General features: G+C 39.3%; 1 protein-coding gene across 1 annotated transcript in view; it reads right to left on the bottom strand.

Annotated features, from left to right (window-relative positions):
- The window catches only part of T265_09007 (hypothetical protein), a gene marked incomplete at both ends in the record, with an annotated part of 28,934 nt that extends 11,060 nt beyond the window's left edge, over positions 1-17,874 (bottom strand). The window contains 2 exons of the mRNA XM_009174966.1: positions 7,547-7,627; positions 17,830-17,874. Of these exons, the coding sequence (XP_009173230.1) occupies positions 7,547-7,627; positions 17,830-17,874 (126 nt within the window). The remainder of the gene's footprint in view (positions 1-7,546; positions 7,628-17,829) is intronic.
- Positions 17,875-18,232: the final 358 nt, after the last annotated feature.

Below are 18,232 nucleotides of genomic sequence, written 5' to 3'. Positions count from 1 at the left end.
AACTGGCCAGGAAGGTGCGCTTTCCCTGTGTAATCTCGGAAATCCATAGAGATGACAATACTATTTCTTTGAACTCTCGTTCGTTAGTATTTATTGCTTATGATCTTTTGGAAATCATTCATTGACCTCATACTCGTACCGTTTTCGCGTTCAAATTTTGTGGTTTACTCATCCTCGTTGTGCAGTCAGACTCATTCACGCGCATGCGTTCTTCATTACAGTAACGGAATTAGCGCTTCCGAAGAGCCAAATGTCTTCTTCAGAGTATACCTCTTTATAGGATTTACCACATTTCATTCCACAGATCTTCGATATTTCATGTGTCTCGTAAAGCGTTCCAAGACTAGTTACACTTTCCTTGAAGTGCATACTTGCCAGATAGCATGAAACACACGGGTTGTTTCTAGTAAGAAAATGTATCAATTATTTGACATTCGCACAATTTAGAGATTGTGGAAAATGAAAACAGCAGTGAGTTTCGCATTCTTCATAGAAATATTTTCTTGTAAAACCAGTACAGTAAGAACATACTGTATAAATTTTTACATATCAAAACATGTAAATTTGATGAGTATCAAATTAGAAAGTACTTTTGGTCAGGAGGGTGTGTGGGTCAGCGTTTTGGAAATCATTGTTTGCTGATCAAGTAAAGGCTTTACTGGATAAGTGCAGTAATGAGAGATATCTGGTTAACGTGTTATTTCTATCCGGTCCTCTATGCTATTTTATTTCAAGGTCATAAAGAAGATACTATCTTTACCAAACCTATGGACACAATTTGCTTTAATTCAATGCAGCTTTCTAGAGGATAACATTTATAATTTGGCGTTTTTTTAATTGTGAAGTCAAAACATAGCGTAGTAGAATAGGCTGTTGTAACCTGCGTTTCAATTGCCTTGGACGACCGTTCTCGAGGATTTCTACATTAAATTGAATACAAGTCAAATGCAGCGACATTTGCGCCCACTACCTTTTCTTCTGGCTCCGTGATCAGTTGCCGCTAAATCTTTTTAACAATCTTCAAGCCACTCTCGGTCCGAAACCCCTAAAACATTCATAATTGCTCTAAAGTGCATAATTATTTTTAAAAAACATCCTTTCTATCCGACAATGATTGATATCAAGCAGTGCATATTTTGACATGATAAAATGGACATCAGACCATTCTGCAAAGAAAACAAAGAGTTCAAGACCTTTGCCTTTGTCGTCAGGTGAAAAATGTGGAACTGTTTTCTGTAATCAATGTAAGAAATTAAAATTCCTCAATCCGGAATTATTGCGAATATGCTTCTGATTAGGGTAACGGTTAAGGTTACGAATACAGGTTGGAATCAGTCTCATACAGTCCGTCTAGTCTACTGAATTTTGTATGAATTAGTCACGTTCTTTAGGATCGACACAACTGTTTTAGTATTGATTTAATGAATACCCCACACAAGTGTATATGCAAAAGGGATACTTTAAAACATTCAGCATTTTGTGTGGTGCTAGGTATTTAAATTAGGGCTAACCATAATGTTGGTTGGCTACCCGTGTCAAATTGTTGTGTGTTCAAACACCTGTAACTCCAGCTTTCGTCAGATTTACCCTGCCGATGCTTACCAGCGAGGATGGAACAGCCAGACAGTGCTTATGGGCCATAACTGACAGAATAAAACGGCTGTTCAATAGTTCTTTTTTAACTCTCATCTCATTTGGGAGGAAACCGTTTCATGTGTGATTTTTTGTCAACTTTTCAAATTGGCGTAACAGTGGAAATTCTCCTAGAATTTGGTGCCAGCAACTCAACTTTCTCACCTTATCTATTCAACACGTCAGTCTCAATTCTAACCCTAAGTTTTGTGCAAGATACTCCATTTTGTGTCTCGTTTGTGTACCAGTGTCTTACTACTCTTACTCTTGACTTAGTATACAAGGTTGCGGAAGTTAAAGGTACGTTGAATTGAAGGATTTCGGCATGATTAAATGATCAGACAAGAGGAAAATCTATCCGTGTTGCAGCTGCCCGTAAAGGTGACCAAATTCCACGAACGTGTAGTTCTGTCCATGATTTTATGCCATAAATTAACTTTGATTTTTACTAGGTGCAGCAAACAAAATCTTTTGCGAAAGGAAACCGATGCTCATGATGAATTAGTAAAAATTGATAACGACTTGCGTGTTCCGAAACAGTTCAAATTAAGTTGCAGCTTTTATGTGACAGAAAATATCTGTCACCAGGCTAAAATTGTGAATTTTTAAAATCCACAGCTAGATCGGATCAATAGAACGTATCCGCCTAAGTATCACTGTCCTTATAAACCTTCAAAATAACTGTTTCTAATCTTTTACATATTTTGGACTTTCATGTGGCATGACCTTTACAGTGAAATGCGTAGATTCTAATAAATATGAGTAGCAGGACTTGTCCGTGTGCGTTGTGAGGTGATTTCAGGGGTTCAGTAGATATTCCCGACAGAGTTCAAGAGAGTTATGAAATCTAATAGTTGATCCTTCAAAAGTTTGCTTCACACTCTAGCACAGAAGTTTGTTGCCGGGTTGAGAATTAAGGAACTAGTAGTTGGTTGAGAAATACCGGCTAAATGACGTACAGTACTGCCGTTGTCGTGCCTTTAATTCTGAAATGTACCGTGTTTCTAGAAAATGTTTCTTGGGCGTCTGAGTTATTCAGCGATCGTTTCACCAATTGTCGCGCCAAGAGGTTTTCAAAAACAAAATAGTCTTATGATCTAAACTGCAGTTTAATCAGTTGTGCTTAAGATATGCTTGGTATATCTCCTTGCACCACATGTAAAACTGTTAAAAAGATGTTTAACGCTGCCTGGATCGGAATTGCTTACAGCTGGTATTCGTTTGGTTAAAACTGAAACGTGGCATTTCAACACACCCATATAATTCGTTGGGGGATGTTCCACAAAATTTTCGTGAAAGTTTTCGTTCCTTCCGATGATGATGTTCGCAAGGTGTAATTGTATAACCTGAATTTTGTCACATGTGAACGTAGCCTGCAAGCCCACTAGCTATCTGTGGGAAGTTTCGTGGCACTATCCAGTCAAGTCGCGTGCTGGTTTTGGTCATACAATTGGCTAACACCAAACAAGTCCCTGAAAATTTGGTTACTCTACAAAGCGATCATCGGCCTTGTTAGTTTGTGTCTGCACTTTGCATTCGTGAGTGCATAAAAATGTTGATTAGATTTGCTGGCCTTACAGCAACAAACCGCAGAACTGGGTTTTCTGGTACTCGTTCTATCTGTCCTAGATACACTTCTAATTTTCTGTACGTTTCATTCCAGAATGGCATGCACGTAAATGCTTTTCTTGTGGACGTTTGTCTTGATGGTTTTGTTTCGACAGCCTTGAGTTATCCTCTTGCAGTCCAAAAAAAACCATAACTCAGCTCCATTTTCTAGTTACAAGGAAAACTTATACTTATTTCCTTGCTGTGGCTTACTGTCCCGTAAATTGTACCTCTTGATTTCGCGCAGTTCATCCTTAAAATCCCACAAAATTGATCATGCTGGACTACACGCCTCTGTCAGTAGTTATTATCAACACTTTTCCGGATATTTCCAGGTGGTCTACTTTTCGTTGCTTGCGCTTTATGCATCCTAGATCTGCAGACTTAGGCAGTTGTTGTTAACGTGTCTAAATATGGATGAACTGGGTGAGTTGCCTAGCCATTGATTGGGCGACAGCTGATCAATTCGCAGACTTTGCCAGTTGCGTTGCAACTTTAGCGCCACCTAATGAGGAGGCAGGGTCTTTGCGAGATTAGGTACATCGGAGACATTCTAGGTGTGATTGCAATATATGTGAAAACCCGTTGGCTGATATACCTGTAAGCAAAGGTTGTTACACTGTAACCAGGTTAGTAGACTTGAACATCTTTTCTTGCCCTTTCTGCAGAGTGGAAGGCATTTTTGGCGAAACGTAAGTGACACAGTTCCTAATCATGCATGGTATTCCGCAAATCACCTTCATTCACTTTGTTCTAGCTGAATACGAATACAGCGGAAATACTACTAAATCGATAATGTGCAGAAGTTTGCTTCTGCAAAATGGCTGTAAACACAATCATTAGTAATTCCAGCAATTCTGGTGATTCCTACAAAACGACCCACTATGCCTACTGTGTTCGCACTTAAGATACTCTACTGCGAGATTTTCACAAAGCTCCCAGTGTCTCCCTACACAGAAAAGTTATAGAAGCGTATACTTACCGTCTGAAAGAAAACGACACACGATTTGTTATCGAGCGTGATGCTGGGTGAACAATGTTCTCCTAAGGGGCCTATGCGACCTGACTGCAGACGTTTCATCAACTCTGATGGTAACATCGTCCGTGTAACTTTGCGACAAAATATGGGGGTGCGTTAGAATTGTGTATTTAAACGGGTGCGACTAGCGGCTACACACGACTTGAGAACAGCGCACAAATCCCTATATATGATGCGATCCAAACCATTTCTAGCGAAGACGGAAGATAACTGGACCTTCGGTGGTCATTTTCTGTTCCAACAAAAAAGCGAAATATGGAGGCAGCTTCGTAATATTCATGTATACATAAGCCACCTTGAAGAATGATAAAGTAGCACGCACAAAGTGTAACTGGTCAACAGGAAGAGGAGCGATCCCCTCTGATTAATAATCTACAACATGGTGGAAAGTTCGCGAATGTCTGAAATATAAATTTTCAGAAAGTAAATTTGGCCAAGCAAATAGCATTCGAGGATACTGACATCCTCAACAGTTAATGATATTTTACTTGCATGGACGTCTTCTTATGAACATTTGATCATTAATATCTATTTCATCACGAGTGTTTCTGGTTCATATATTTTGTGCGTGTGATCAACGTTCACTTGACTTTTGAGATTGACCCCAAACACTGCGCTGTACTATGTTTGTGATCCATTTGTGCTCAGCGCAGTCTGGACCGTCCCTGCATCTTAGTTTACCAGACCACCATGCAGTTTAATTCTTTGCTTCCACTCTATTCGCTTATTTTTGTGCACAGTGGTATAATAGGTAGAAAGCCAAAATTAATCCTAAGAATATGAAACAATGGAGCAACGGTCCCTATGTCACCAGTACGATCTTCCAGTTCAGAAACTTCAGTATATCAACCAAAGGTGGGCAAACTATGCAGATGTGTATACCTTTATCATCGTCTTACTCGACATCATGATATCCATGTTCTATACAGACGTTTCGTTGTCGTACAACCTTGATTTACTTGAAAATCTTTTTGTGAAGAAAATAACGATGAAAAAAAGGATAATTCGTGCCAGTTTACCGCAATAATTCCAAGGTGCCCACATCTCCAGATACTCTCCCATACAATCTTGATTGACACTTGCAACAAGAATGCCACCATACTGGCAGCCATATCTTGGAACGCCTCCAAACAGGTGCAGTGGGGATCACGCAGTCTCAATCCTGGAAGGTGAGCAGCAACGACAGCACCCAGAAGTTTCGTATTCCCTATCATACCCCTCTACCAAGACACGGATTGGCTACCACTGATTCCTCTATGTTAACGGGAGCTGTAACCACTGAGCCATCTAGCCACTGCTTGCAGCCGATGATTCATTATTTGATCTCCTCGGCTGCAGAAGGTTGGCCTAACCACAAGGGATTTCTTTCTCACTTCTGACATGGCAGAACGCAGCAGGCGCCTTTTGGACAGCCATGGACTTCTGATTTTAAAAGTATTTTGGTAACACAGAACAATGCATCGGATCTAATTGTACACCATTGGGTGATTGGAGTGTGCGGTTCTTAGTAATGACCTTTTCTTATCCACCCTTCCTCCGGGGAGGCAGCATCACTGCTTCCACAAACATAGTCACCCCGGGAGACACCTTACTGGCCTTACACTTATCTCCTGGAAGGAAATGTGACTTTACCCCCTGGTCACCTGCTAGCACGTGGTCTCGGTGCACTTGATCTGATAGCTCTCCTTTGACATTTCTGGCATTGTTGCACATCATGGAACCAAGTTCAAGCCAGTGTAGCCCGCTGAACCATTGCAACATTCAAGCCTTACCATTATATTAGGGTGGAAGATTCGGATTGTTTAATAATTGTGATAATCTCGCGTTTTGAGAGCGGGGCAGATAAACCTTGATACAAAGCTCATCCTGTAGGTGTCCTGTAGTATCATATTACACCAGATTTTTCGTTTCTTCTTATGTTGACACGGAAGAACTCAGATGCCTCTTCAAAGATAGTCAGTTTCATATCAAAAACAATGGATGTGAAACAGAAGGAAAGGAACGGAATAGATGAACCCAAAGAGAGAATCATCTCTGGCAGTGCCCCCACGACCACGGCTGCTGTCAGATATTCCCTGAGGAAGCAGCAGGAAATTTATTGATTGGTTCGGGAAAATCTACTGTCATAAGCGAATCTTTTGGTGCGGTATAAATACTTCAACTTCTTCAACTATTCTGAGATTTGTTAATCATGACCTGAATCCCAAGTAATCATGTTTTCCTGTGCTATATTATATGATTTTTGCCTTGTCATAAAGGAATGGAAAGTCTTAACAATCGTAAGTCACAGGTTTCCCTGACGAAACCGATAATGGTGATCTAAATGTATAATGTCTAAATTGAAGCAAATATAACTCTTCATCCACCCATCTCTTGTATCTTGTGTTGTATAGTTCGTAGGCCTTATTAAATGCCTAAATGATCTAGTTTAATCTGGTAGAAACAATGTCCAAATGTTTGTCACAGCCAATGACCAATCACGTGAGTTCGTATCTCCTTTTACCGCTTCTGACTGGATTCCATATCCTTGCTTGATTATAATATATTTCCTAATACTCACCATGATTGTTATAGTGGTGGTTGAGTGCGAAAAAAGTGAGTAACCTGTATTTTGTTGGAAAAACATATAAAAGTTCATTTATCAGCAGTTCAATCACCCAGATTAAGGCTATCCAAAGGTGACGTGAAGCAAACCTATGAAGGATAACATAAGCGTGTCTGTACCAAAAATTCCCTTGTTTCAATGCAAAAACCTCAAAGTTGATGACTCCGTAAACAGTCGTGCTTGTTCCATCTCCTTAATATTTAAAAAAGCCCATGAATGTGGACTGGATTCACTCAATTACGGAAAACAAGGCTTTGGAGAATAATGACATGGTTTTTTAATGAAACTTTTGACTTGCACGTAAAGAAGATACTGCACAAGCGTCAAAACTCAACATACGGCTCACTCATTGGATTTGCAGCTAATCAGCGGCAAAAACCGTCAGCATAAAAAATTCGAAAACCCCGATTTGAAGATTAAACCTTCCGGCCGCGAGCGACTGACTGGCTGTGTGAATCTGGAGAGCGCGCCACAGATCTTTTGATCACCGAATGCACACGTTACGATCACATAGTGACCAGCTAGTCCATTATTAATTTCTCATTTGAACGTTTCTCCACACCTTTCTTCTATTTTATCAAACGCTACTGTATGGTAAACAAAAGGTAAAATTATCGACATACAACTATTTGTAAATGAATCTAGTTTTACAAGAGACTTACCTGAAACCCAGCTGGATCACTCGTTGGTGATGTTTCCAGACAACTGAATGTGTTGCACAAGGCCGCCCCATGTTTCACTCGCTAAGATATACGAGATATCGCGATGATGTATATTCGTAATGCTCTACACATAAGTTTGCTGACAAATTTTCAGCAACCTTACGAGTAGAGCATTACAGAAAAGATGAAAAATTTTGGAATTTTCAAAGTGCCTGCAAACAACGAATACTAGAGTAACGTTTTCACTAATGCTTACTCTTATATACAGATGACACCCATTTTGTAATTGTGTCTGGTAGCTGCATACATACGTAAACAAACACTTCCTCATAAAACTTCTTGCCCACAGGCATTTGAGTGCTACTTTCAGTTATGTTCGTTGTGCCAACGATTTAGGTTACTACATATATCGTTTGCATGGGTGTGGAAAAATCACCGTAGCGTTTTAAAACAAATCCCTGAAAGTAAAGCTGAAAACATTTCCAAACTCACATTAGTGCCGTAAGTAGCTACCTCCCCATTATGCGTGGTTTATTGTTCCAAAACTAATCCTTGCATGTTTAGTAAAAATTAAGCTGCAAAATAGCGGTAAGTCATTGCAACCAAGCAAACTACAGTTCAGCTATTACGATACCCATTCATTCTAAAGTACCTGTGGTGGGTTTAACAATATGTTCCTTACAAGTTTTGTATCGTTTACAGGGTGTGATCTCCAGCAAAAAGCTTGAACTCAAAGCATTTCTTCCACGTATTATTAAGTTTGCCGCGAATATGCATATCGAATGCGTATATATATATATATATATATATATATATATATATACAGCAAATGAATGGACAACAGAGAAGAAAACGTTTGTGTGGACAAACTTCCTCGTTTCTGAGGCACATTCTCCTCTACGCGATATATTTCCTAAAGTCGTATTTATTGGATTGAATAATGACTTCAGAATCACCCAGTTATAACACGATTTACTTTTCAGTGCGGCCAAAGCTTCGTGAGTACCTTTCTAAAAGAATAGCCTCATTAAATTTCAGTATTACATTTCACCCTACTACACATCAAATGTATGCAGTCAGATGAATATATCAGTGTGAACACCAAGCACGGCAGCGCATTTCATCTATCAAAATGATCAATATACAAGTACCAGTCGCGTTACTGCTCGCACTGATTTGCTTGCATTAAGACTCAGAGTTGTCACTTGGTGCTGGTATAATTTGGTGGTTCATCTCCGTTGTTCTTGAATACTAAGCTTTGGAGGACGATCAGTGAGATCGTGCCCTTTTTTGCGTACGCTATTTCTAGAAAATATGCACCCAGCATTGCACGTATTTTTCTCCGTAATTTTTCCGATCGTGTTCAAAAGATTGCTTGTACACCGTTCCTAATTTACCAGATGCCAACACATGAGATCTGATTAAGTCTTGGTGGCTTTGTGAAGTAAACTGGGCCACCATCCCCATGTAAGTAATATCAGCAGGTGTGTGGACATTCAAGGTTACGGTAGTATCAACTGATTGGAGTAGGAAACACCCGGGAGCTCGCCAAAGCTAGTTAGCTGGTTAGTTTAACGTCCACCGCATTGGGTGACATTTCTTTTTCAGAAACCCCGCACAAGTTGTTGGCTACCAAATGACGAATTCCCGATAAATAGTAATTGATAGCAGACCATTTTGTTGGTCGGCAATAAAATTAACGACGTACATGAATACGCAATCTATTTTCCCGCCGCTTGGACAAAGTTCTTGTCAACAACACATTGCACTAATATTGTCCCACCGAGAGAGAAAAAAATGAACCAAAAAGCCTGTAAGGGCAGAGCAGATCCCACAGTTTGATAACCACGCTACACTTTCAATGTATTTGTTTTATTGTTGCTAAGCTAAGCTAAGGGTATTCCTTGCGCTGCTATACAATTAGCCATCTTTTTTTTGGGCCAAGTGTTCATGATAAATCTCTAGTTTTCTCGCTCTAGCCTCCTCGTTTCTTCATGACTGAAATATTTTTTTGGTCAAGGGTACTATTCGCTCCTGCNGGTACTATCTCGCTCCTGCTGAATTTCTATATAAAGGTCGCTATTCACTTGTGTGTCTCGCTTGTGTGAGATCAACATAACCTTAATGGAAAGCATTGAAACATCATAATTTATCTCCAAAACTAATGTCCGCAGTTGCTTAATTGATAAACTGCCTAACTTGGTTACCAAATACCCAAGTTAATGCTTACCTTTAAACACAGGATTACCAGATTCAACAGATCTGTGAAATCTCTGGGCTCATTTTGACGTCGTTTGAGGATGAAAAAATTTGGGGAATTCATGATTCGTTCTTCGTTCGATAGATGTTTTTTGTTCCAAGAAGTTTCCTTCATCATGAGACTTCATACATTTATTATCATTTGCTTGGAATAGTGTTTTGCGGTTCCCCATCTTCAAGTAAATGTGTCTGACTAATTTAATTAATATTGATTCCCACTTAGAACTGACACCAGAAACATGGAGTACGTGTGCTTTTTCATGCATAAATTTGTTTGCTCTAAACTTTCAGTGGATCATCATTTTCTCGTTCATATTAGTTTATATTTTCACCCAGTAGCGAGTAAAACCACACTTTTACCCCTAATCGTATGCTCTTTGCAGCTGACGAAACCATAAAGCCAGGTATGTCTTTTGTTGAGCACTAAATACATGTAAAATTTAGTACACAATCGGTGCGCTTATTTCAAGAGTGTTCATGTGGCTTTCTTTTGTACTCCCACGATTTTGAAATTCATTGTTATCATTCCGGGCCAATCCGGCATAATCCTGTCTATGAAACTTTAAAACACTTAAAATTGAGTGGTGCCGAAATTTCGTACGTTTTAAAGTGCTCGCTACGACATTCGTAATGTATAAACAAACAATTGTTAGATGGAAGTAGATTGACATAAACGTCTAACACTATCAAAAACACACTTTACCTCGCCAGACCAAGATAAAAAGCTTTTGGAATTTCCGTCAAACACACGCGGAAAAGTAGGTAAAAGTTGAATGTGTGTAAAAGCCTACAAGGTTGGAGTCGTGTTGAATGCTCATAAATGGATGTAAAAGGTTAAACAAAGCATCCGATTTCGATAGTAACTCTGCAACTTTAGAGCTCATTACGCGCGTATGTAGATTTTAATGACATCGGTGCAATGAACCTTAAGAAACGTCTCGTGTTCTAACATGAGGCTGATAAAAACCACCATACAAAACCATTTAAATAAAACGTACAATGGCCTGCGTCAAACACAGAGCAGAAATAAAGGAGATAAATAACGCGCAAACCGGAATATTTCCCAACTGAAGCATCCAGCATATCTTGTGTTCTGGAATCCAGTAAAAGCTCCAGTTTACTTACATCACCTCCTGTATTTCTGCGTGCTTCAAATACTAGTTTCATTTTACCAACAACCGATGGTTATATGGGTTTATCGGGAGCACGTGATCATGTGGTATACTTTATTCATTAGTGCTGGCGGAAGTCATCTATGTAGAATGCGGAAATTTACTGCAGTTATATCCCGTACACAGAGTAAAATGAAGAACAAACAAACCGTTTGTTGGCCTGTCGGACGAACATAACAGACCTGAGCTTTTGGAAAGGCAGTACGCCATGAGTAGACATAGTCGGTGTGGTTTGTGACAGTATGCACCCAAGTACCTTGTACGAGTAAAAGCAACACTTGTGGAACGGGAAATTCCGGCAAGTACAAACATAAATTTGAAATTCCGGAAATTTCTTATAATTCGTGCGCCAAATTATTATCAAAACTATGGGCTATTTTCGCAGTTGATGATGCGAATACCAAGTACTAGAACAACGAAAATACTATAACGTGCGTGACTGACTGTTAGTAGATTTTGACATTTTTCTAGTTTCCAAGTTCCCCAGGGCATTTTCATCTATTTTCTCCCTAAGTACGGCCCGACGCAGTGTAGGGAATATCTGATGGATACAAAATCAAAAATTACACATTCTATGGACTGCACGCTGTTGGCATCTCCTGACCTGCGAATGTACGCATTTACTTCAGTCGTGCGTCTCTATTACCAGAAATTATTCTTTATGTAAAACGCTTCACTAACCGGTGAAATAACTGGGTATTGTAGATAATTACAGATGGTAGGCGGCGTCAAAAATCTGTCTTCCCCGCTAATTTTGGAGGCAGAACTGAGGTCATCAGATATGAACAAAAATGTCAATGTCATTTAGAAGGGATTAGCAGAGTCCCTTCAACTCATGATTGCAGTTTTATAGGACCTGAGTGTCTGCGCTGTATTAAATAAACACTTAGCTTATCACTGTATAAAATAGAATCCTTCTTTCTTAACACCCAACAAAATTCAGCACAAACGTTTCTTTGCATGCGTTTACTAAAAAGCATTCAACGGAAATCCAAGACCTGACTCGCGAATTTTAGTTTACCGGGGGTTATCGTGGGTGTTAACCAAAAAAACGCCGCACAGCTCGGTACCCAAGTGTAAATCACATACATGGCGCTCATCGTCATCCATATTTTGCCGATGTATTGCATCCAAGCGATAGTTCACGATATTGCCTTGAAATGTGTGTTTATCAATCATCATCATTGAAATTTCTACTCAGAATGGCCATCATGCTAAATATAGGTAATGATGCCTGTTACTGATATCTTAAATTCGCAAGAACCTCATTTCAGTGAAACTATGTGACACTCTGTTAGAAAACGTGAATCAGCATTTGACTAATCAGGTGTCGAGGAATCTTCACTCTGTGACTGAAATTTCCATTTTATTGGATAAACAAAATTACATGCAATTTTTTTCATCAAAATTGTTTTCCTGGAAGACTATTTGCTAGATAGAATTGCTTAGTTCTATTACATTGTATATATTTCCTTCATGGATTTTTTATATTCTTTTTTCACAGTCGTTGAAATGTATGACGAAAGTGAGTGTTTCCATGCGTTACTGGAGATTCTCAGAATTTTGTCAGCTCACACTCCCAGCGAACTGCCGTTGTTCTAAACTAAATGAAGCGAAATCGTGCTATTACCCGATCATAATACTAGTTGACATTCTTCTTGGCACGGACGTATATAGCATAGAAAGTGCTTTTAGAGGTACACTTTCCAGTGACCAAATTTACATAGTGAGTGCTTACACAAAGTACTGTGACTCCCTAATTGTGTTATTTGTTCCATAGGAAACACATTTCAGTTTTCATGCATCGCAATCAAGAAATTTCACCCAATCATCTTGGTCCATGTGGCTGAGCTCACCTTGATTCAGCGTCATGTTTTTGGATTTACCGCCCCATATTTCCATTAAATGGGGATGATCACTTGTTGACCAAGCTAACGCCTGTCGTCGAAAACCGATGTGCATATTTCATTAGTTTATATCACTTACACTTTTAGCCGTTCAGCAACTATGGGATAGTAAGTGCCGTTCGTTAACCTCATAATCCCTTCTCGGTTATGAGAAAGGCTTCATTCAACATTTCGCACATTAAAAGCGACTCACTTTCTTGTACAATGCACGAGAAAAACTCTACAACTTGCAGCAATAAACATCTTCTTGTTATTGCTTCGGTATATCCTTAGCCCACAGGCAAGGTCTACTTTTATGATGTAATCACACAGACATTCTGATATCATGTCACTGATTACCAACTAAAACTGCTCCCCCCAAGAAATATCATCTCATATGACTGACAAGACCTTTTTTCCTTTGAGCTTTGAGGGCATATTACTATTAAGTTGCACATTTTAATGTAGTTTGATGGCCCCTCAGGGTTCTCGGAATGCTAATGAATCATTTGTATATCACGCATACATTGATCGTTTTTGTAGCATAGTAACATCTTTCGTCTCAAAAAATGTTCAGAAATTCTGACGAACATTTTCTTGGCTATAATTGGAAAGTATTACCTCCAGCAAACACATAAGGATTGTTAGAAGAATTTCATAGATTAGTTTTAATAGAATAGTTTCATAGTACATCCGAGTTAAATTAGATTTGTCTTGCAACCGCACATTTTTGCTCACATAACTAGTGAAAACCATTAAGCTATTCTGACGTAGATAATAACCAGTGATGTTCAATGCCAAAACATTAGACATCTTCCTTTCTCATTTTCAGCGTTTTCCGCAGTAGATTCTCAATTGTCAGATCTATGTACACATGAATCTCAAACCATTTTACCAAAGCCCTCATCGTGTTATGTGCTTTTGCAAGATAGGTTCAAACACAGAGTATCAGTTAATCATATAATACAGCACCATTGCACGCCGGTTCTAACGTAACATGGCATTTCCTCCATTTAATTTTGTTTGACGTGGCGCAGAGCTGACGGGGAAGTTTTTAGTGCTTGCACGATTCAACTGTGAGAGAAGGACGATCTCTGGGGAGGTGATGAGACAGAGGTTGTCTTGTAACCACTCGCTCAAGACTCGTAGCTTTTGTGCCCGAACACTAGCTAAGAATGACAAAAAATCGAATAACTGGCGATCTTTCAGTTGCTTACTGGTTATTACCCCCCTATGAGGATGAACCAAGTACACATTGATCTTTAGCTCTTTTTAGCATGGACTGACTTCTTTTACAGAACGAAATCACAAGGAAATAAAATGCGGTTACCCAGATGAGTGTGAAGTCTCGACGAATCAGTACAGGCCTTATTGAAGCTTGATCAGCGTGTTTTTTCTTGAATGTTTTCATCTTTGCCTCACAAAGCCAAGAAATCTTTTCAATGTACGGCACTAAATCTACGAAGAATCAACCTTCCTAATAGCAGCATTCAACTTTTGTGACCTAACATTGTGAGTCAGATTGACGAACAAAAATAGTTAATCCTAACCATTTTTTGAAGTCTTCGTTAAGTAAATAGATTTTCCGGCCTAAATACGCCATATTACTATGTATTATTCTATGTTCCCACGCAGTGCGCTGTATGATTAAGCCCTCATGGTGCATTGCTCTGATCTCTATTGGTATCCGCAGGTTTGAAAAATGCTCTTGCATGTAAGTTTTTTTCAATCACTACCTTTTCATCAAGAGTACTGAGACGGTTTGTCTCTGTGTAAATGAAGTTCATGACTAGAAATCACAGTAAACACATTTTTGACATATAGTGAACATAAGGATTACTTTCTAAAGTATTTCTCACTACTAGCTTTGTGTTGGACAGATTCGTATCCTGTTTCAACAATTTGTTTATTTTTCAGATAAGAATAAAAACGGAATTGAATGTAACTGTTTACTTTTCTGATGCTAACCTCTCAAACTGCTTCAGTTGTGCTCATTGGTTGCTATGAATCTGACACCTTAGCTTACTATGCTTGTTTCATCCGCATTTTTGTCTTATCTCTACCCTTGTGCAGATGCAAAAAGTATAACTGAACATTGTAAGTTGATGGGCCATATCTTTACATAGTGTCTTATGTAGCCAGTCACACGGCAAATAGCTGGTCATTTCTAAATCAGCTGCATGGGGGAAATACAAGCTTGTGGATATCTGTCAGTCTCGATGGTTTTCTCGTGCTTACTACGAAACCTTAAATTGCCGAAAGCAAGACGGAACGCAGAAACCCAATACTTCTGTGAACTTCAGGACTACATCCTTCAAGTATGAAAAACCAGGCAGCCTTCCTGGTTATCTAAACGTAGTGTTTATGCCGGGGTTCTCCAGCTGAAGCAAATGTAAACATAGGGGCGCCTGCACGCGTTCTCCTAAATATGCACAGACAAGACACCAAGGCATTCTCTTAGATAACTGAAATGTTTAATTTATGCGGATGCGTTTTATATTGGTATTAATTCATTCCATATCTTACCACAACCGGGCAGTGTAGAATGGCAGGCAAGGTTTAAACGATTTGACACCTCAAGACGGAAACGAATTTGAAATGGAAACCCAACGCCTAGAAGCAAAGAAACCACAGTTGACAGTTTGGTCAACAGAACTGAAAGCTGTTGAACAGGACTGATACCAAAAGATGTAAATCTAACCAACCACTTTGAGCGTATCCACCAAGCACCAAAACCATTTATAGCTGCAACAATTACGGAACTCGAAGCGACAAATTAGTTATTGGTCCTTTCAAACAAACCAACTCACATATGCCATTCGTCTGTTTTGTTCTACTTGTAAAAAGGCTGACGGATACTGGTTGAGAACACATCCGAGTTTAGTATTGGATTTGTACAAATACAAAAACAAGGCGACGTTTCAAAGGTTTATTATGATTTAAAACACAATTTTTGTATTCCTGTGAGCAAAAGTGATGTTTTGATGCCTCAAGAAGCTTGTATGTCGACATACTGTCATTCTTCAACTTCGGACGTTAGGAAGCTCATTAGTGAGGTTTGCTTGAAATTATCTTTTACACTAATCAAACTGAGAGGAAACGACCCATATTTGTCATGAAGCTAAGATATCTTGGCGGAACGGAGTATGGGTTCTCAGGTTACATGATTTCAGCAATGAAAATTGCAAGGGTGCGAATGAATAAACGAAATTATCTTCTGTGGATGACGTAACAGGAGACGACTCCCAAAGGTGATTTCTTTTCCACAGCAAATCAGCAAGCAAACCATTAAAATTAGACTCCAGTGGGTACCCGACGGCTCTTTCTGTCATTTACAAAGCGTTCGTAGACGGGCAAAAGTGCATTCATTTTCTTCATTTCAATTTCAAACGATTTAATGGAAGAAATTAAACATTCAGTGCTTTAGGACAAAGCACATCACGTGGTTACAATATAGTTCGTTCAGCGTCGCTCAGGGCAAATCAGCTTAGGGGTCACATCAGGTTCTTTCTAAACACAGCAAATGCTTCATTGGAATTTCAGCAGCGGCTCACCACAACTGAAACCACATTAATTCGGTACGGGAGACTGTCGTCTTCCTGTGATAATCCTCCTCATGCTGGTTACTTAGGTCTGCTGGAGGTCCGGCGAGGAACCTACCACGATTAAGTTTTACTCCATGATATGACCCCTATCAGGAATGAATCCGGGAAAACCTTTCAGAACAATACTGTACGTTATAGATGACCTCAGAAATGCTTCTTTGTTACTTAGAAAATGACAATAAAATCCTGCTTTTATTCAATGGTTGATTTATTAAACGAAGGTTGTCTCATGAACACAAATATCCCTCACTATCGAAAACATCTGATTCGGAAATGCAGTGAAAAACAAGACGGAGCGGGCGGAGTAATGCGAACCAAAATGTTTTCATATCAACCGATGACTCCTTACCGGAGCGTCCCACAACTCTAAAAATGCTCTCACAACCCCGGTGAAGACTAATATTAACCAAGTTAGAAAACTAACGCTTTTTCTGTTGGGTTTTCTGCAAAGTGTAAGCATCACCCTCGACAGTTTCTTGGACTAAATGTTCGTCACTAGATGTACCATGACTGAATCGGACATGTACAAACTCCGTGCTGAAAAGATAGTCTGGAAATGGTCACTACAAATATATTTATATGGTGCGAGATAGCTTCCTAGGAGGTTACCATTGTTTGTTCCCTCTTGGTGTTCCAATTATATAAAAAACCAAGTGGATTGAGTGCGCCTTATGGGGGCCAAAAATCCTTGACAACGGTGCAGTATTCAACTGATGGGATGTTAACAAATTCAGAAATCCTTTATTTATCGACCATCTGGCTGGCTTTAAAAATGTAGCCATCTTTCATTTGTCAACTTTCTGGCGTTTGTAACATGTTTTACACCAACTTCACCAGACAAAATCACGATTGGGCTTTAAAGAGGTCGATGTACCATGTTCAATTTCATTCAGGAATTTTCTAAATATTTTTGATTTGCTAACAAACTATGTTATTGTTACCCTGACAAACTTTAAGTTGAGGATAATATCCATGATGTTTTTATTGCAGACGAACCTTTTGAGGACGAAAGTAGGTCTCCAGCAACTGTTGACGGCTCTTCACACAGTTGATTCAAAGTGTTCGCAGTGTGCAATACTGGAATACTTTTGTTAAAGTTTCCACTGCCAAACACATTAGTCTTCCTTGATTTCCCTATTTACTAATCGGTGATACACCAAAGTGCACCGCGCACTTCCTCGTTATATTAGTCAATACATATCGAATGTTTTCACAGGCAACTTGTAAAAGCTCTAAAACCGTCACAGTGAAAGAAATTGCAACAGTTCTTGTAACCCAAATGAAGTGACATGATCCGAATAGTGCGTCGAATTCGTTGGAGTGCAAAACACAAGGAGATGAAAACCACGACTGTAACCTACTGGTATTGCTTGCTCGTAATTTTTTGAGCTCTCTACGGGATTCATCCTAAACCGTTCTGCACTCTTTAACAAGAGCAAACGACCTATGCTGATGAAATACTTTCAAGCCATATTCATTTCGGTTTTGCTCTTCTTTGAAACTTCGCTTATATACATGTAAATGTATATGTATAATAGCGCACTGAAGGAAATTTTTTTTGCGCGAATTACCATATGATGACATTGATTTTTGGTGGATGCTTTCACTGATTATTCTTCGTTCGTATACCTTCAGGATTAAAAAACACTGAATTTTCCAACCCGCACATGCCGTGGCATTTTTAAAATTAGCATTGGTGACAAATGAATCTCTGCCCCAGATGTCGGATCTGCGCATTAAGGTCGATAGCTTTATTACAAGAGG

Source organism: Opisthorchis viverrini, assembly GCF_000715545.1.
Source record: "Opisthorchis viverrini unplaced genomic scaffold opera_v5_254, whole genome shotgun sequence".
NCBI lineage: Eukaryota > Metazoa > Platyhelminthes > Trematoda > Opisthorchiida > Opisthorchiidae > Opisthorchis > Opisthorchis viverrini.
The sequence above is the reverse complement of the archived record's forward strand: the minus strand, read 5'-3'. Positions and strand labels throughout refer to the sequence as shown.